Source organism: Podarcis filfolensis (assembly GCF_964270895.1).
Source record: "Podarcis filfolensis genome assembly, chromosome: 10".
NCBI lineage: Eukaryota > Metazoa > Chordata > Lepidosauria > Squamata > Lacertidae > Podarcis > Podarcis filfolensis.
This window is the reverse complement of record NC_139612.1, coordinates 65,653,564-65,673,812: the sequence shown is the minus strand read 5'-3', so window position 1 is coordinate 65,673,812 and position 20,249 is coordinate 65,653,564. Positions and strand designations below refer to the sequence as shown.

The window sequence follows — 20,249 nt, the reverse complement described above, 5'->3', positions numbered from 1 at the left end:
AGCTATATTTTCTTGCCGCTACATACATAAATGTATATATATATTCTTGTGATTGTATCCAACGCTGATGTTTTGCTCATGCAGCAGACTTTCGTTTGCACAATGGACTGTTCCTCCTACTTTCCCCTGCAGCTTCCTGCACACATGCAAAATCTGTTCTAGACAATTTGGGGACACTCTGGAACAGATATTTAGGGGTGCTTAGGGAGAGAACCCCTGAGAGAGAAACACGAAATCCTGCTGTGCTAGTGAAAGTCCACTCACACAGCGCTGGATAAAACTCACGGTGGACAACCAGAATGGTTTATGTTTCCTTTTGGTCGCTTTTCCTTCCTTGCTACTTTACACGTAACTTCAGTGAAACTCAGTAAAAATAAGGTTTCAGGTTGGTTGGGTGGTTTAAGGAAGGAAATAAGACATTTTTCTCTCTCTGAGGATATATATTTCCTTGGCCCTCTAGCAAAATCCAGCACACCTAGAATGTCTCCTCTGGTTGTGATATTTTGATCCAAAGAAGCAGCCAATCACTTGACGTGGAGGGAGATGCTGCAGTTGGCTCCAATTGAAATGGTAGATGTAATGGATTGTAGAAAAATTGCTTATGGACCACAATTTGAGAATGGATTTCTCTGAAAATATGAAAAAGATACTGTGTGTGTGTGTGTGTGTGTGTGAATAAAGTGCTATTGGTGGCGCTGTGGGTTAAACCACAGAGCCTAGGACTTGCCGATCAGAAGGTCGGCGGTTCGAATCCCCACGACAGGGTGAGCTCCCGTTGCTCGGTCCCTGCTCTTAGCAGTTTGAAACCTAGCAGTTTGAAAGCACGTCAAAGTGCAAGTAGATAAATAGGTACCACTCCAGCGGGAAGATAAACGGTGTTTCCGTTTGCTGCTCTGGTTCGCCAGAAGCGGCTTAGTCATGCTGACCACATGACCCGGAAGCTGTACGCCGGCTCCCTCGGCCAATAAAGCGAGATGAGTGCTGCAACCCCAGAGTTGGCCATGACTGGACCTAATGGTCAGGGGTCCCTTTACCTTTATATTTATGTACCATTTAATCTGTATACTGTATCTGATAACTGAAATTCTTTGTTTTTGTACATTTCTTAAACCGAGTCATTCAGTCCATGTGAGCTTACTTCTTGTGATCTCTCTAGAAAGTTGTGCTATTGTCTTAAGTAAGCTAACAACTTTCCCTTTACTTGTTTCTTTCAACAGAGGAAGAGGAAGAGCAGGTGCCCACTGATGGCGGGACTTCAGCAGAAGCCATGCAAGTACCTTTGGAGGAAGAGGGAGAAATGGAAGAGGAGGAGGCTGTCAACGATGAAAACTACTTGAGCAAGAGGCCATTAGAAAGTCCCGAATCTGAGGAAATGCCTGCCACAAAGCGGCCCAAACTAGCTAGCGTGAAAGGAGATAGTCCAGAGGGGATGGTGGAACCGCGTGAGCCTCTTAGTTCAATCAATGCCCAGAAGGTGCCACCCATGCTTTCCCCGGTTTGCGTTCAGGATGGTGCTGACGTGGCTCCTCTCTCTCCAGAACCACCCGTACTGGCTCCCGTTGCAAAATCGCAATTGCCAGTTTCCAAACCGTTGGAGCCCAGAGCATTTACACCTAAAGCAAAGGTGAAAACGAACTCCCCAGGGCAGAAGACTAAGGCGCCCAAAGTTCCTCCATCACCAGCAGTGGCCGGAAGCCCCATCCGCTCTCCAAAAACTGGACCCAAAGAGAAGAAATCGCCGGGCCGATCCAAGAGCCCCAGAAGTCCTAAGAGTCCAAAGGTTCCGGTTCATGTCCCTCAGGTAGCAGTTAAGCAGGAGACCCCGAGTAGAACGCCCTTGGCAGCATTGAGTGAAAAGATGGGGAAAGAGAATATCCAAATAAAACAAGGGCCAACCCCCGTTGACCCTGGGAAACCAAACAGTGAGAATCCGGCGAAGAAAGTGGCCGTGCTCGACAAGACAATTGACGATTCCATTGATGCTGTAATTGCTCGTGCTTGTGCTGAACGGGACCCGGACCCATTCGAGTTTTCCTCAGGGTCAGAATCGGAAGGGGATGTTTTCACTAGCCCTAAAAGACTGTCTGTGTCGGAGACTACAACCCCCAAAGCTTCTGTTTCTGCTAACAGCAGCTTAAATAAAGCAGGAAGCACCCCAGTTCCACCCTCTGGTGGAACGTCAAGCTCCGACATTTCATGGACAATGGATGACTCCATAGATGAAGTCATTCGAAAAGCAAATATGGGTCCTCCTGCCAATGTGCCAGCAAACTTCCCTTATTTCTCATCTCCCTCTGCTTCTCCACCAACTCCAGAGCCTCTGCTCAAAGTTTACGAGGAGAAAACTAAGCTGGCTTCCTCAGTAGAAGTTATGAAGAAGCTGAAGAAAGAGTTGAAGACAAAAATGAAGAAGAAGGAGAAGAACAAAGACAAGGAGAAGAATAAGGAGAAGAACAAAGACAAGGAGAAAAACAAAGACAAGGATAAAGACAAAGATGGAGGCAAAGAAGTAAAATTTCCATGGAAGGACTTGATCAGAGATGATGACTTGGATCCGTACAAGTTCAAAATTAAAGACTTTGATGATGAGCCAAAAGTCAAGGTAAAAGATGGCAGCACCAAGAAAGAACGAGAGAAGCATAAAGACAAGAAGAAAGATAAGGGCAAGAAAGATAAAGACAAGAAAGACAAAGAGAAAGTTAAAGAGAAAAATAAAGGCAAGAGTAAATCTTCGTCAGTGCCTCTTGTTCTGCCTCCCAAAGACCTGCCCCTGCCCTTGTTTAGCACCCCGGCAGCCATGAAACTCCCGTCGCTGTTGCCGGCCCTCCCGACGATCCTTCCCGAAAAACTCTTTGAGGAGAAGGAGAAGCCCAAAGAAAAGAAGAAGGACAAAAAGGAGAAGAAGAAGAAGAAAGAGAGGGAGAAGGACAAGGAGAAGGAGAAGAAGGAGAAAGAGAAAGAAAAGAAGGAGAGGGAGAAGAAAGAAAAGGAAAAAGAGAAACACAAACACGAAAAAGTAAGCAATTGGTGTATTTTGTGGTGGGGTTCTTTATTGCTCATCTTCCCACACTATAGCAGAATTATACCGGAGCAACATCTAAATATATGCTTCATTGGGTTCTGAAACAGTAAAATATTTAAACCTAAAAACTGAATTTATCGAAAGGATTTCCCAGTAGTAAAATGAGGATAACGGAATCATAGAAGCCTAGAATTGTAGATTTGGAAGGGACCTTGAGGGTCATCTAGTCCAACCCCCTGCGATGCAGGAATCTCAGCTAAAGCATCCATGACAGATGGAGGTTAAGGCTTTGTTCTCCCTCCACTGTCGGAGACAGTATGACTTCAAATACCAGTTACTTGGAATCACAAAAGTGTTTTCAGGTCCTGCTTGCAGGCTTCCCATGGACATTTGGTTGGCTACCTGGACTAGATGGGCCTTTGGCCAGATACAGCAGGGCTTCTGTTTATGTTGGTCTTTTAATTATGAAATTAACAGATCCCTAAATCCAAACCTTTCCTGCAGTTTTCACCTTTACCCTACCCTAAGTCTTCTCTTCTTTTAAAATTTGAGCACGTTCAAGTTAATGCACCTGTACTATTCATATAGGGCAGGCATGTCCAAAGTCCGTTTTGGAGACCTAATCCAGCCCGCCGGTCGGTTTAATCTGGCCCCTGTGGCAGTTTATTTCCTGGGGTAAAATCCAAAAAACACCTCAACAACATTGGTTGGCCCTCACTTCATCAAATCTGGCCCTCTTTGAAAAAAGTTTGGACACCCCTAATATATCAGTTTCCAAAGCATAACTTCAGGTTACATGCACAGGAAAGCTGGCAGTGTTGGAGGCAAGGGGTGTTGGAAATTTTATTTATGACTGACCTCGTGTCTTTACTGGTCCAGCACTGCATCTCTTCCTGTCTGCCAATTTCCTAAATAAATCAGCTCTAAGTACATCTAGCTGCTATTTTTCACTGGCATTAAATTGCTCCCTTCTCTATATAACAACAGCAGCAACAACAACATTATTTATATGCTGCCCACTCCGGGCGGCTCCCAACAAAACATTAAAAACACAGTAAAACATCAACCATTAAAAACTTCCAATCAAGGCTGCCTTCAGATGTCTTCTAAAAGTGAAATAGTTGTTTATCTCCTTGACATCTGATGGGAGATTGTTCCACAGGGTGGGTGCCACTACCGAGAAGGCCCTCTGCCTGGTTCCCTGTAGCTGTTTGTCTTGCAGTGAGGGAATTGCCAGAAGGTCCTTGGAGCTGGATCTCAGTGTCTGGGCTGGATGATGGGGCTGGAGATTCTCCTTCAGGTTTACTGGGCCGAGGCCGTTTAGGGCTTTAAAGGTCAGCACCAACACTTTGAATTGTGCTCAGAAACGTACTGGGAGCCATTGTAGATCGTTTAGGACCAGTAACTAGTAACTGCTCCCAATCACCAGGCTAGCTGCCACATTTAAAAGTGAAACAAAACTCCGTAGAAGTTCTCCTGGCCATGCAGGATTAGGAGAGGGGATGGGGCTACCTCACTAGCAGTAAACAATGGTTTAGCATTGCATGTAAACCAGGCTGCCAATACTGATGGCTGTTGGCTCCCCATAGCCCAACCATCTGCAGCGAGGGCTGAATTGGAGATACATTGGTGAGAGGCATCTGCGTTGTCTCGGTTAATCTTGTCCCCGGTTTCAGAGAGGCAGCAGTCCTCCTCCCTGAGAAAAGAGGAGGTCCTGGGGAAAGAACAGGCTTAGGCAAAGGAAGTTTGTCTCAACTCAAAGATACGTAGTCTGCTTGGGAGGAGGTGCGTGACAGGGCAGTATCCTTAGTGAGAAAATCGGGTCATTTGGGTTTTGGCAACTGTGTGTGCATCTTTTCCAACCTTCCCCTTTTTCTATCCACCCCAGTCATTTGCCTCTTCACTCTCTCTCTCTTTACTTCCCTTTTTATTTTATTCTATTTAGCTTGCAAGCTTTGGGGTAAGAAATGGCGCTTTAAATCCCCTAAGTAGGGAATTATACTTACCCAGTGGAAAACCACGTATAAATAAATACGTATGGATGACAATAGTTTTTGAATAACTAATCATAGCCACAGCCTTTCACAATACAGGGCGTGGGGTGGAATTATACCAGAACCATAGCATGCGAACAAACTCAAAAATAATTCCCGTGAATGTAGTTTTCCACCCCATTCCATAACTGGTTCTTGTCTAGGTTTTGTCTCCTGGTTTTTTAGAATTCGGTGTAACATTAGGAATATAATGGAACAATACCACCTATTAAAAGACTATTCTTCATAGCCCTAAAATATATTGTATTATAGGGAAAGCCATATAAGCTCGGGCAGATTACATTGACAAAGCTTCCTGTTACCTTGGTGAAAAGTCCCTGTCAAAAGATAAACTTTAAAGCCAGGCTGCATGAAAGAGTCCCTGGATAGAATTAAAATTTAAACTGATCTAGACAGATAAGCTTTTAAAAAAAAAAAGTCGAAAAAGTCCACCTCTTTGCTGCAAGTCAGGATTTTGAAAATAAATTTCCCCCCTTTTAAATCTCTTGAGTGATTTTCATTTTTTGCAAGGCCGCTCTGCTGGTGTCCTGGAAAAACGGAGAGTTTGAGCTTTATCAGTTGGTGCCCTGAGGTATGTGGCAAAGAAGCTAAATCCTTGAAGATTAGCAAAAAAAAGAGGGGGGAAATGCAGCACATGGCAATAAGGGGCTTATATGACTACTAGTATTAGTTCAGGTGAAAGAAGTATTGCTTATACATAAAACTGGACAAATCCACTGACAATGTATTTTTAGTTAGCTACAAAGGAGTCTTATATTGCTGGACTTTACTTCTTTGGTGATTTGGGAAGCTTAGTAATCCACTGTAAATGCTCTTCTGCTGGCCCAAATTTCCAGTATTACTCCAGAATTGCAGCTCTTTAATTTTTAACCAATGAAAGCTCATGTTCCCTTAACATCCACCTTTTCCGTAACATCCACCTTTTCCTGCTTCTCTTGTATTTGCACGCATCTATTCTCTCTCACACAGACATACAGAGGTTCTTCTAACCTCCTGGTTTCCTGTTAAATGCAAAGACTCAAGTTACCATTTGGAACCTTTCCGGATTGTGCCAGTTGGACAAAAATTAGGAGACCCAAAAGTTAACCCTATAAGTAAGCAAGGTTTTGGGTGGGTCTCCATACTTGAAAACTAGACATTGGGGCGGGGGGGAATCAAAACATGATTTCTCTTAAGATTTCTTTTCTGATTAGATAAAATGTCTGCTGCAACCGATGCCGACACTTGAAAATTTATTCCTTAAACAGTGTTTTTCCTAGAGTTGTTTATACAGTGGCATCTTTGGTGGCAACAAGCAGTAGGCTGTATTTAAGGTGCAAACTAAACATCACACTGTCACACAATTTTCTGCCTCTTCCATTTTACTAGAACGTTACCCCCAGAAGCTGAATAGCAGGTCCTGAAGTCTCAATAGGATGTATTTCACCATTATGTAGCTTAGTCACAAGAACTGATGACAGCTGCCAGCTTAGATAGTTTCTAATAAAGTTGGCGAATTCATGTAAGGCGGGTGTATCGATGGTTGGCTGTATTTCTGTGCCACTTCCATTCAAGCAATTCCCAAAGTGGCCTACAAACCATTCACCTCACACTGCAATATCACAGTTGACAGCACACGACTTACACAATTGGCAAATCATCACAAAAACAATTATTGATAATTATAATCTATAAAACAGTGCTAACAAAACAGCAGCTCAAAAGCTAAACATTATTACATTATTAAACGGCCTCGTCTCCACCCCCATCGTTCTGCCCGAACATTGACGTCCAGCTACGAGAGCCTTCTGTTAATTCCCTCACTGCAAGAAGTGAAGTTACAGGAAACCAGGCAGAGGGCCTTCTTGGTAGTGGCACCCGCCCTGTGGAACACCCTCCCATCAGATGTCAAGGAGTTAAATAACTATCTGACTTTCAGAAGACATTTGAAGGCAGCCCTGTTTAGTGAAGTTTTTAATGTTTGATGTTTTGCCGTGTTTTAATGTTCTGTTAGGAGCTGCCCAGAGTGACTGGGAAACCCAACCAGATGGGTGGGGTACAAACAAACAATAAGTACATTCACACACACAAACATTAGCTCAGTAATAATTCGCTCTACTCAGTCTATCAAGATACACAGCCAGTATATAAGGGACGCGGTGGCGCTGTGGGTTAAACCACAGAGCCTAGGGCTTGCCGATCAGAATCCCCGCGACGGGGTAAGCTCCCGTTGCTCGGTCCCTGCTCCTGCCAACCTAGCAGTTCGAAAGCACGTCAAAGTGCAAGTAGATTAATAGGTACCGCTCCAGCGGAAAGGTAAACGGCGTTTCTGTGCGCTGCTCTGGTTCTCCAGAAGCGGCTTAGTCATGCCGCCCACATGACCCGGAAGCTGTACGGCAGCTCCCTCGGCCAATAAAGCAAGATGAGCGCCGCAACCTCAGAGTCAGCCGCGACTGGACCTTAATGGTCAGGGATCCCTTTACCCTTTACCTTTAACCAAAGGAAAGACTACCAACAGAATGGAACTATAACAAGTGCCTGGTCTCCAAGACACATAGGCATGTGTTCATGGACAGTGGTCCTACTCCCATCCAGGGTGGTGTCCCCCCAAATTCTGCTGTCACCGAGAGATTGGACATAAGCACCACACACCCCTTTCCTTTGGACTCTCTATGAATGGTAGCAACCTGAAACAACAAACAATGATATTAGCTTTGAGAGCCAAATGGAACTTCCCAATACAGTATATCTCTGAATGCCAGTTGCTTGGAACAAAACAGAATAGGAAGACCCCCGTCTTTACTCCTTGTTTGGAAGCGCACAAGTGCCTTGGGTTGGCTGTTAATGAAACAGAACACCGGACCAGATTGTCTTTGCTCTCAGCCCAACAGGACAACTCCTGTGTGCGTGTTTGCCAGCTCCTGTTATATAGCGCATTGAATAAATGACAACAAACAATGACGTACAAGCCTAGCCTGCTTTGTGAGTGTCTGCACTGAATCATAAAGCCAAAGACTGGAGAGGAAGGTGATTAATGGTGTTTATTAGGGCACCTTGCTGATTCATCCACTGGCTCTCGGCCAATTAACTTCGAATACATTTTTGCAAAATATCAGTGCCTCCTGAGGATTCTTAAGGAAAGGGACAGTTTTAAATGCAAAGACATAAAAAACCGAGACGGGGAAAACTACCACTTGTTAGTAGAAGGAAAAACCCTATTTATCTATCATCTATCTATCTATCCATCCATCCATCTATCTTAGAAATATAGCATATGAGGTTTTCTATTGTAGAAGAACACACCAGAGCCAGAATGACTTCAACATGTAAACAAGTTCAAGGTCCATCAGCACTCCTAGGCCTATTGTATTTATTTCAGATGCGCTTTAGCTTTAATCTACTACTTAGAATACTTCCAAGGTTTTCCTTTGACTGCCTTTGCCTTCTGAAGTTAGGTAGGAGGTGACCAGAGAGGGCCTTTTTAGTTGTGGCACCCAGTATGTGGAATGCCCTCCCCAGGGAGGCTCAGCCGCTGCCAAATCCATCTTCCTTTTGACACCAGATGGCCTTTATATTTGGCTTCATCACCTGCATTGAAGGGGGTTGGACTGGATGACCCTTGGGGACCCTTCCAGCTCTACACTTCTATGATTCTAAGAAGACTCTGATTCCTGGTCCTTGGCACCATTTAGGTTTCATTTCAAACCAAGCTTTTGGACGCCAGGTACCCTGGGGATGGCACTGTCTGTCCATTTACACAGCGCAATGTCATACAAAGACAGCACAGTTTTAAAAATTCCAGGTGAATATCACACTAAACCATACTGTCACGAGGAGTAAATGCAAAATCTGCCACGTAGCCTTTTCTCATTTTAACCAGAATCTGTTCCGTGGCCAAGTTACGTGCATCCTTTCCCGTAAAATAATTTCCTGCAGTGTCCCACTGTCAGTGTTACATTTCTCTTTAGGAGATGCAGCCCATTTAACAGTTAAATGTTTTCCCTTTAGCAGATGAAAGTGGAACCTGTTGTTCCTGCACCGTCTCCCGTGATTCCGAGGCTGACACTGAGAGTGGGGGCTGGTCAGGACAAGATGTAAGTATAAAGTAAACCCCATTTGATAAAATCTTGGTGGTGGGTGGGCTGGGTGCAGTGTCATCCCATTTGTTTATTTCCTCCCCCTGGCGAATCCTGTTTAATGAACTATTCCCCGATTTCTAATGAATATATTGCCTAGACAAACATGCATGCTAATTGGCTTCCGTCATGATTTAAAATGTTTAATTTTGAAACAAAATAGAGCCTTTATACTATTCAGGGGAAGGGATGCGGGTGGCGCTGTGAGATAAACCACAGAGCCTAGGACTTGCCGATCAGAAGGTCGGCGGTTCGAATCCCCGAGACGGGGTGAGCTCCCGTTGCTCGGTCCCTACTACTGCCAACCTAGCAGTTCAAAAGCATGTCAAAATGCAAGTAGATAAATAGGTACCGCTCCAGCGGGAAGGTAAACGGTGTTTCCGTGCGCTGCTCTGGTTCACCAGAAGCGGCTTAGTCATGCTGGCCACATGACCCGGAAGCTGTACACCGGCTCCCTCGGCCAATAAAGTGAGATGAGCGCCACAACCCTAGAGTCGGCCACGACTGGACCTAATGGTCAGGGGTACCTTTACCTTACTATTCAGGGGTGCCATCTCCGGTCATGCAACCTGCGTGCATAGATCCAGGGCTTCTGTTTGTCTCTCCCTGTACACAGACAAGGACGCTAAGGAAGAGCTGTTACTTGAAAGACGAGGTGCCCAAGTGTTTTCTAGAAATGAAGTCTGGTGGTGCAGCCTTCCTTTGTGAGAGGGAAAGGAAATGTCTATGACAGTGGTGGGGAGTTTCCAGCCCATCAGCCTAGTTAGGTTTTCCAGGCCATTTGGAGCAAATCCTGCCCCCCTCCCAGTGGCCTGACATCCTATATGACGTCCGGTGCGAGAAAGTTCAAGCTCCCACTAGAAAATGAAAGCCACAGCTAAAAGCAAGAAGCTTCTGGAGCAAATCCAAAGTGCACCATCTCAGTTCTTCCTTTGCCGTGTCCGCAACTGTCTTGCTTTTATATTCCCCATAATGCACCTTTGTCCTTGTGTTGTAGAAAGAGGAGTATCCAAATTCTACATGCCTCCCTTGCACTACATTCACACTGTCACACTGTTTGTTGTTGTTGCTACTTGGAAGTGGAATTATCCCCACAGTCGCACTGTACTGTGCTTCCAAAGGGACAACCCACCCTCCCGCCTCAATTCCAGGTTTGATAGGAACGCGTTCAAGTCGGTGGGGGGCACACTTACCATGGTAAGTGGAGTTGTGCCTCGCTCCTGTCAGCAATCGTGGTGTAGCATTCTGCACCAACTGCAGCTTCCAGATCATGCGCGAGGGAAGCCCCACATGGAGTGCATTGCAGTAATCCAGTCCTGAAGTAACCAACACATGAATTACAGTGGTACCTCGGGTTACAGACGCTTCAGGTTACAGACGCTTCAGGTTACAGACTCCGCTAACCCAGAAATAGTACCTTGGGTTAAGAACATTGCTTCAGGATGAGAACAGAAATCGTGCAGCGGCGGCGCAGTGGCAGCAGGAGGCCCCATTAGTGGTGCTTCAGGTTAAGAACAGTTTCAGGTTAAGAACGGACCTCTGGAACGAATTAAGTACCAAACCCGAGGTACCACTGTACTGTGGCAAGGTTTTCCCAGGAATGGCCATAGCTGTTGAACCATTTGCAGTTGGTAAAAGGCCTTTGTAGCCACTGAGATTACCTGAGCATCCCCAAATTGTGAACCTTCTCCTTCAGGGCAAGTACAACCCCATCCAGAGTTGGCAGCTGTCCCAATTTCTCGGATACGGGAACTATTCACCCACAGTGCCACCATCTTGCCAGGGTTCAAGATCAGCTTGTTGAGAACCAACTCCCTAAGGTAGCCTCACTGCCAGCTCAGGCCTTTTAGGGCAATAACCACCACGATGTGTAGAATTAACCTCTTGGTTTCTGTGCCTTTAGCATCTTGTGTTGTCAGTATTTACAGAGCATCTTTCAACTTTGCCATTTCATTAGTACCTATGTGGGGAGGAGGGAACCGAAATGATGTAGAAACGTCTCTTTTTAAAGAAAAAAAAAGCTGAAAAGAAGCAGGTTGATTTGAGGGATTTACGCACGCTACCAGAAGGATGGAATTGGAAATTCTTCGCACCAAATAAGCAGAGCAACATCACTGTGGCTCTGCATCCCTCAGACTGTTTCTATTAAGTTCCGTCAATCCTGTCTTACAGAACCTTTCTGTACAGATAAGAACATAGCTCGCTTTTTCGGTCTTTGGTCGTCTCTGCTTAGACAAACAGCCAGCAAGAGATGGAGATTTCTAATTTCTAACATTTATTTAAAATGTCCATCTAAATTCCTGGCTTTGCTTCATCTAAATGGGTGCTTTGGTGCCCAGAGCAGGAGTCTCTGTTTTCACTCGCTTCTGCAATTCCCCCCCATATATACCAATTGCCTATTTAAGTCTGCGCTTCTTAGTTCTCCTTCCTTCTGTGTCCTCTAGCCTCTCTTCCCTCCTTCATCTTCGAAGTGAGGTCAGTAACTTGCTCTCACAGGCGTGGAATTACTAAAAGTCTCCCTGCCCCTTCCTTTCCTGGTCACTTATTTCAGATCACATGTGATTCTTTCTCAGGAGCACCTATATACTTGTCTATTATGCTGTGGTATGAAAGAGATGACACGGGTGGCGCTGTGGGTTAAACCACAGAGCCTAGGACTTGCCGATCAGAAGGTTGGCGGTTCGAATCCCCGCGACGGGGTGAGCTCCCATTGCTCGGTCCCTGCTCCTGCCAACCTAGCAGTTCGAAAGCACGTCAAAGTGCAAGTAGATAAATAGGTACCACTCTGGTGGGAAGGTAAACGGCGTTTCCATGCGCTGCTCTGGTTCGCCAGAAGCGGCTTAGTCATGCTGGCCACCTGACCCGGAAGCTGTATGCCGGCTCCCTCAGCCAATAAAGCGAGATGAGCGCCGCAACCCCAGAGTCAGTCATGACTGGACCTAATGGTCAGGGGTCCCTTTACCTTTATGAAAGAGATAACAAGTTTTTCCGGACAGCTTAGATTTGGGAACCTTAAGGTCCGACTTCCCCAGTTCTTCTACCTGAACCTGCTCGTGTCTTAAGATAATCATCAGAGGTGGATAGTGACTGGGGGAAAGTCTCTAGAACTCCACCCTCAAGATACTGACCCAAACCAAAGATCTCTTTGACCACCAGGTGGACATTATCCCTGTCCCCAGGCTTTTTTGATCTTGTGGTATGCTAGTCTGTTGTCTCCCGAGCTGCTGAATTGTATGGTTCCTGTTTTAGTGTTTATGGATTTGTTTATTTTTAAAATTGCTCTCGTAAGCCACTCTTGTTCAGATGGAACACGGCTGGATCAAGTCAAAGGCCCATCTGGTCTAGCATTTTGTTCTCACAGTGACCAACCAGATCCCTATGGGAACCTGAGCTCAGCAGTGCTCTCCCTACTTGAGATTCCTAACAAGGTGCCAAGAGATTTCTAATAACGCACGCTGCTTTTGGGCAGTTAACCTTCAGCATGTCCGAGAGTGGGTCTTGGACTTTGCTCTGAGCCTCTTGCCATCCCTCTCTCTCTCTCTCTCTCTCTCTCTCTCTCTCTCTCTCTCACACACACACACACACACACACACACACACACACATTTCTTGGCCCACACTAAAATCCACTCTTCCTCAAGGATGGAAAGCCTTCAGCTCCAGCTAGCATGGCCTATGGTCAGCGATGATGAAAGTTGTAGGTGCTAAATGAAGCCTCCCGTATCCTGTTAGGAAAAGAACCAGAAGGCAGCAGACTACTACCTGATGGGTCCATGTGCCTTTATGCAAACCCATTATCTAGACAAATGTCTTCTCTGCCGCCCTTGGCTCCTTTGGGACGAAGGGCAGGATATACATTTGATAAATAAGTTGCTACTCACTTACTTGTTTTATCAGGGGCACCTTTTCGATCAATCAATGAGGCAGCATTTTGCAAAATAATGGTTAACCATTTATGTATTTGGATAAGCGACGGGTGATAATCACCATCTGAAAATAGGCTTTTGTTTGTTTTCAGCAGTTCCTTTTTTCACACCCAAGGGATTGCTTATTCCAAGATGGTGCCTGCTATGGTTCATTATATGCATCAACTAAAAACAGATTCATTTCATTTCATAACATCTGTCTTATCCACAAGCAAATGCATAAAGTTCATCTACTGAGTTTCATATAATCTCCCGGTAACAGCCCTGCTGTTTACTCCAGCCTTCCCTGACCTGCTGTCTTCCAGGTGCAGTTGGACTCTTTAACTTCCACCAGCATGGACATTTTCAGGGTTGGTAGAAATGGTAGTCTAAAATATCAGGCAAACACCAAGCTGGGAAAGGCTGACCTACTCCATTGGGTGAACCACCACCAAATAAATATGCACTAACTTATTTAAAAACTGAATTTACTTTGTAATAATTTAAATGCATGTTTGGGTCACTAGATATTCAAATCTAGCTCTAGCAAAGTGTAGAGGACATGTTACATCCCAGGTGGTGGTTTCTTGCAAGTTCTTTGACTGCACACTAAAACCAAGTGGAAAATAGATTATAATCAGAGCATTTCTATCTTTGTAGTAAACAATTACAGCAACACTTGCATAAATGCCACATTAGAAGAAATTTACTGGATTCCATTCTAATGCAATTAGAGCTAATTTTGTTCTTTAAATGAATAAAAGGTCAACCAGTAAATCTATTTTATCTCAAGCCCAGGCCTCAATAAATTGTTTTATTTAATTTATTGTGAAAGATCTTATCCTTAATGGATCTGGGACTTATTAGTTTGCTGGGTTTTAGAGAAATCTATGACCGTTTTTTATATGATTTGAATGATCTGCTGGTGCATATGTGTGTGTTTTCCTGTGTTATCAGGCTACAAGATCACTAATTCAGTCTCTTTGGGGAGGCATTTAAGATTGGTTATCTGGAAAGGGCTTGTGTGGACTTCTTGAACTTAAATTGCCAATAGATTTTTGAGCAACTAATGTGTATCGTTGTCACAAACTGGCTTTTTTTTAGAACTATTGTCTGATTAACCTTTTTACCAGATATATTAATATTTCACACAAAGTCAATGTTTTTCTGCCAGTGGGATTTCTCTGGCATCCCCATTTACTACTGTAGTTTTTTTAAAAAATGTTTGAACCAAACCACTGGCCAGTTTCTGGTGGGCTGCAAAATGATTACTGGGAATCTTGCAAAGAATGCTGGACTCAGTGGGCCTTGATGTTGCCCAATGAAGCAATCATTAAGGAAGAGTTCAGCATCCAATTTAGTTGTACTTCAATCATTGGTGTCAACCTGGCTCTCTCCAGATGTTATTGGACTTCAGCTTCCATTATTGACTGTGCTAACTGAGGATGTATAACAACATCTGGAGGGTGCCAAGTTGGGCGTGCCCACAACTGATCCTGTGCATTCTTTGAAAACTTAAAACACACCAGCTTGGAAGAACATGACCAGTAATGATAATACATAGCATTTATATGACACTGTCAAGTAGTCAAAATTTTTCAGAAAACCTTGCAACTAACTTTGTAAGGCAGGTTGGGGTTATTGTCCTCATACCGCAGAGAGGAAAACTGAGGTTGAAAGAAAATTGCTTGACCAAGAGGTGAGATTATTTATCGCTGTAGCACAGTAATTTTTGATGCTCATACAGTGTCTGCCTTCAATAGAGAGAATCATGAATAAGATCTGTGTGACTGAGGTGAAGCTCTAGAATAAAATTTTACAAAGCTTTTACAAAGTTTACGAAATATTTTAAATGTTTATATTTTAAATTTAAAAATGGATTTAAATATTTTGAATCCATCTAACAATGTATGGATATTTCACAGCAGTACAGTTTGATTTTGTCTTTATGGGATATATCTATCTATATCTATCTATATATGCGCATTTCTGCATTGCAGTGCCTGCACAAAGTAGGAAATTTCACATGAGCAGAACCTGCAATAATTTCACACCCTGTTCAGCAATTGCTTTTGCCATGGTTGCAGTAGAGTTTGCTGTGGTCCAACACACAAAGTGTGACCGGTTGGCAGAGTGGACATGCACCAGGGGAGCTATGGCAAATTGCAGATCCCTAGTGCCTGCGCCCCAGAGTTTGAAGGTATGGATTTAACAGAAGAGAAAACCCCCAGGCTGAAGTGGTGCTAAGGAACTATTAAGCCTTGAGAAGCTTTGACTCTGACTCAAAATGACCAAGACTGGGCAATACAAAAAGCAGGACAAACATAAGGGAAATAACTAGATCCTTATAGAGGAGCATATAAGATTTTTTAAAAGTAGCGTGTGTTACACTCAGGTGCTACAGAGCAGTGTAGTTGTAGTCCAGCAATTCTTATAAATTTAAATCGCTCAGAATTTGTCTTAGGATCCCTTCTTCGTCCTAGGCTCCTGGTGGGACAATGGTCCTCCTCTGAAAGGGCGAATAAGTAAGCCATTGTAAGGTTTCTTTTGAACTCTGTGTGCCATTTAGCGACAAGTTATTCAGACTTTGGTAATTTAGATTACTGGCTTCATAGTGTTTGCCCACAATAGCCAAATAATGGGGCTCATTAAGCTCCCTGTGTAGGCCTATCCAAATTGTGTTTGCCTCTAACCTTGGCTCTCCATGTGTGGCTGGGGAGGGGAGGGTTGCCTCTTTATTGACTTGTCAGGCAGCGGGATTCGGTTACAGGCCAAGCCGCCCACGACCCATTCCATTTAGTTCCTTGTTTTGTGGTGGGGAAACAGGTAAAGGGATCCCGCTGGAAGGCCCCTCCTCCTGCACGTTTTTATGAATCGGACCACTGTTTGCCGCAGTTAGGGCACCGTGACCAAATCTTCCACAAGCTGTAACGCAAGCAGGAGGGAGCTATTGTGGGACACAGCTGCGGGCAGTGTTGGTTACCCCGCGAGACACTTCCCATTCAGCAGAAAGCTCTGGAGGAGAACTTGACTGTGGAATTAAATAGGAAGACAGGGAACAAGTGATACTTTGGGGTGGGGGGGGGGAGAGAGAGAAAGCGGTAGAAGGCTTTAAGGCACAGCTGGGGCGGGAGACAGTGCGTACTTGGCACCAGTGTCTTCTGTTGATTACAAACCTAATGGCGAGCCCAATTATTGCACAAAGGAGCACTTAGCAGTGAATGGCTAAGCGCTAATGGTGGGATAACAGAATTGAAACTTTAGTGTGTCCCATTTTTCAGCCTTTCCCCTGGATCTCCAAAGGAGAATAGACTGGCTAAAAGCTACTTAGTGATAGAATTTTTCTTCAGGCTGGCATCTTTTGGGGGAGAAAAGGTGTTAAGCTGACAGATTGCGTGGTCCCAACATTTAGCATTGATTCGGTTCATTTTAATTTGTCTGCTTTGTGGCTGTTGTGATATATATATTATTACCTTGCCCAGGGATAAGATAAGTTAAAAATCTTCTCTCTTTTTTATATGCAGAAATGAGAGGAAGAGGAAATGAAACGGCACATTGTCATGGAAGGCTTGGGAATGTTCCTGATGTGTGGACCTTTTTCCCCCTTCCTTTCCTAAAAACATGCACTTAAGTGAACAGAAAGAGGCAGCAGACTTGGATTCCTTTCCTTTTGTCTGGCCTTTTCAGTGCACAGTGGGAGTGAATGCTCCTCATTGTAGGCGCTGTGCTGAGGGTATTAGCAAAGTCTGTCCTATCTCGTCGGTATATTGAAAGTACAAATAGACATCTCTGGCTGCTGGTCAATGGCCAGCTCTGTCCCTGTGATGTCTAAAAAGGGGGTTTATGCCTAACTCCTCTCATTCAGACTGTTACCCTTGAGATCAGGTTAGCCTATATGCAGGTGGGAGGGTCTTTCAGTCCTGGAGAAAAGTGGATGTCTTATTCCAAGAGACTCCAGGGATACCCATTTCTCAGAACAGGAAGGGCAGCTCTCCATGACTTGTAGACAAGAGAATTTGAACCTTATTCTCAGAATTATAGCTATCTACATGTATCCTAGGGACGCAGGTGGCGCTGTGGGTTAAACCACAGAGCCTAGGACTTGCCGATCAGAAGGTCGGCGGTACGAATCCCGCAATGGGGTGAGCTTCCGTTGCTTGGTCCCTGCTCTCGCCAAGCTAGCACTTCGAAAGCACGTCAAAGTGCAAGTAGATAAATAGGTACCGCTCTGGCAGGAAGGTAAACGGCGTTTCCGTGCACTGCTCTGGTTCGCCAGAAGTGGCTTAGTCATGCTGGCCACATGACCCAGAAGCTGTATGCCGGCTCCCTCAGCCAGTAAAGCGAGATGAGCGCCGCAACCCCAGAGTCAGCCACGACTGGACCTAATGGTCAGGGGTCCCTTTACCTTTACTTTACATGTATCCTAAGGAGGGAGGGGAGATGCTATTGAGTGCTTAACTGGTGACTGGGAGTGGCCACCAGGACCATATCACATCGGTTCTGAGAGATCTGCATTGGCTCCCAGTACGTTTCTGAGCACAATTCAAAGTGTTGGTGCTGACCTTTAAAGCCCTAAACGGCCTCGGTCCTGTATACCTGAAGGAGCATCTCCACCTCCATCGTTCTGCCCGGACACTGAGGTCCAGCGCTGAGGGCCTTCTGGCGGTTCCCTCATTGCGAGAAGTGAGGTTACAGGGAACCAGACAGAGGGCCTTCTCGGTAGTGGCGCCCGCCCTGTGGAACGCTCTCCCTTCAGATGTCAAGGAAATAAGCAGCTATCCTATTTTTAAAAGACATCTGAAGGCAGCCCTGTTTAGGGAAGTTTTTAATATTTAATGCTGTATTGTTTTTAACATTCGATTAGGAGCCGCCCAGAGTGGCTGGGGAAACTCAGCCAGATGGGCAGGGTATAAATAATAAATTATTATTAAATTATTATAGAACATGGGCAAAAAAAGTGTAAAGTATAACTCTTTCACTCCCCTCCACCACACTTTTGTTTATCAAATAAAATTTCCCAGTAGAGGTGGTTAGTTTACTCCAGGATATGAACCCGCAACGAAGGGGTGGAGAGAGTTACCACAAAGCCCAGCAAAAGGACATTATCCAGGACATTATCGACGCTTAATCTCAGGGTCATGGGTTTGATCCCCACATTGGGCGAAAATGTTCCTGCATTGCAGGGACCCTCGTGGTGCCGTCCAACTCTGCAGATTCCTATGGTTCTGTTATCTCAGAATGTACCGTATTTTTTGCTCTATACGACTCATTTTTTCCCTCCTAAAAAGTAAGGGGAAATGTGTGTGCATCTTATGGAGCGAATGCAGGCTGCACTGCTATCACAGAAGCCAGAACAGCAAGAGGGATGGCTGCTTTCACTGCGCAGCGATCCCTCTTGCTGTTCTGGCTTCTGAGATTCAGAATACTTTTTTTCTTGTTTTCCTCCTCCAAAAACTAAGTGCATCTTGTGGTCTGGTGCGCCTTATAGAGCATCCCCAAAGTCCCTTCCCAGCAGGCTTAGGTCTAGAGTTGCTCAAACTCTGGGTTGAATCTGGGTTGGGAAAGGCAGCCTCAGGACTGATAGGGCCTGCCACTTCTGACAAGGGCGAGCTGTGCTTCATGCAATAGTTTTCTCTGTCCTCCTCACACAATGGTAAAGTGTGAGGCTTGCACATAGGCTGCTCAGGGAGCAGGTGAGATGGTTGCAAGGCCTGCAAGATTTGTTATCGGTAAGTCACAACTCAGTATTACTTCCCAGTTATACTTGTGCAGATGTTATGCTGTGCATGTTGTTGTTGTCGTTGTTAATACCCATCTGACTGGGTTGCCCCAGCCACTCTGGGTGGCTTCTAATACATCTAAAAACATACTGAAACGTCAAACATTATGAGAGAGAGAGAGAGAGAGAGAGAGAGAGAGAGAGAGAGAGACACTACACACGCGCACACACACGCACACGCACACGCACACACACACACACACACACACACACACACACCAATGTTCTTAATTACTTCAGTCGGTTATTTTATTGGTATAGCTTTTTATTCTATGCCTGTTCAGCTTTGCAGTTTGGTAGCACACCAAAGTGAATGTAGCCAACCAACTGTATTTGGTGGTCTGCCAGGGCTTTTAAACGCCCAGCGTTCCTCAGATTGCAAAAACAGGAGTTGCATCCATCCTCACTTGCCCAAAAAATATTTTCCTCTCTTGCATGATTCTGCCTTCTTTTGCTTGCGCCACTCCTATCCAACCGCACTTCCCTTTCAGTGTGTGCAGTTCCCTGAAAAAGTACATGTTTCCCCCTCTCCCTTACATCAAATCTCTTCTCTAAATCCCATATTTTCTACATGGCCTTTGGCTTTAGCCCTTTATTCCTAGTTCCCTACTATAACCAATTTTTCATTGTGTGTAGTTGCATTTCCCCATCACTTACTGCCCTTGACTCCCCTTCTTCATCATTGATTTCAGATGGTTTCCATCCTGTGTTACTTACAGGAACATTGGCATGAAAATGATAGAATGAAATAATGACATAAAGTATATAAAATATTTTCTATTCTTTAGTTGCTTTATCTGTGGGAACATTGTAGATTTCATCTCCAGGGGGGCACGAGTCTTGTTTAGGAATGATGCACCTACTCTGCGTTGTAGAGACAGTAGCAGAAAATGCCCCATCTTAACACAATTGTTCTTATTATTTCTACGTTAGCTGCTGAACACACTTGCTAGTGCTGTACTTCCCTTTATTATTTATTTTGTTGTTGTTGTTGTTGTTGTTGACTATGTATTGCCTATACATATATACTTACAAAAGTCCATAGGAACATTCATTTAAAAATATCTGCTGGGCTGTGTTCAGCTCGGGGAATCATTTATTTGCCAGTCCTGAGAAAGTTATTCACACCTCAGTCCTTTTGCAACCAGTTTATCACATTGACTTCTTTAACAAAGGCAGAACGTCCTGTTTTGTTTTTGCCAACAACCTTCATCAGGACTGGGGCCTGTATACGTGGAGTTGGACTGATAGATACAGTCAGACGCTTCCACATTCAGAGTCAGCTGGAACTTACCTGGACACTATGATAGTCATCAGAGGCCCATCTTCGTATGCCTGCTTTTGAAGGAGGTGCAGAAGGTGTTGACTCTGTTTC

General features: G+C 44.7%; 1 protein-coding gene across 3 annotated transcripts in view; it reads left to right on the top strand.

Moving 5' to 3' along the window:
* The window catches only part of TAF3 (TATA-box binding protein associated factor 3), a 140,342-nt gene that overhangs the window by 91,365 nt on the left and 28,728 nt on the right, over positions 1-20,249 (top strand). For 2 of the 3 annotated variants that reach the window (XR_014538747.1, XM_083572631.1), the window contains exons 3-4: positions 1,218-3,016; positions 9,064-9,149. Coding sequence is in view for 2 of the 3 variants with exons in the window: in XM_083572631.1 (XP_083428757.1) it covers positions 1,218-3,016; positions 9,064-9,149 (1,885 nt within the window). In the remaining variant the exon portion in view is untranslated. The remainder of the gene's footprint in view (positions 1-1,217; positions 3,017-9,063; positions 9,150-20,249) is intronic. The other variant, XM_083572632.1, reaches the window with a different exon arrangement.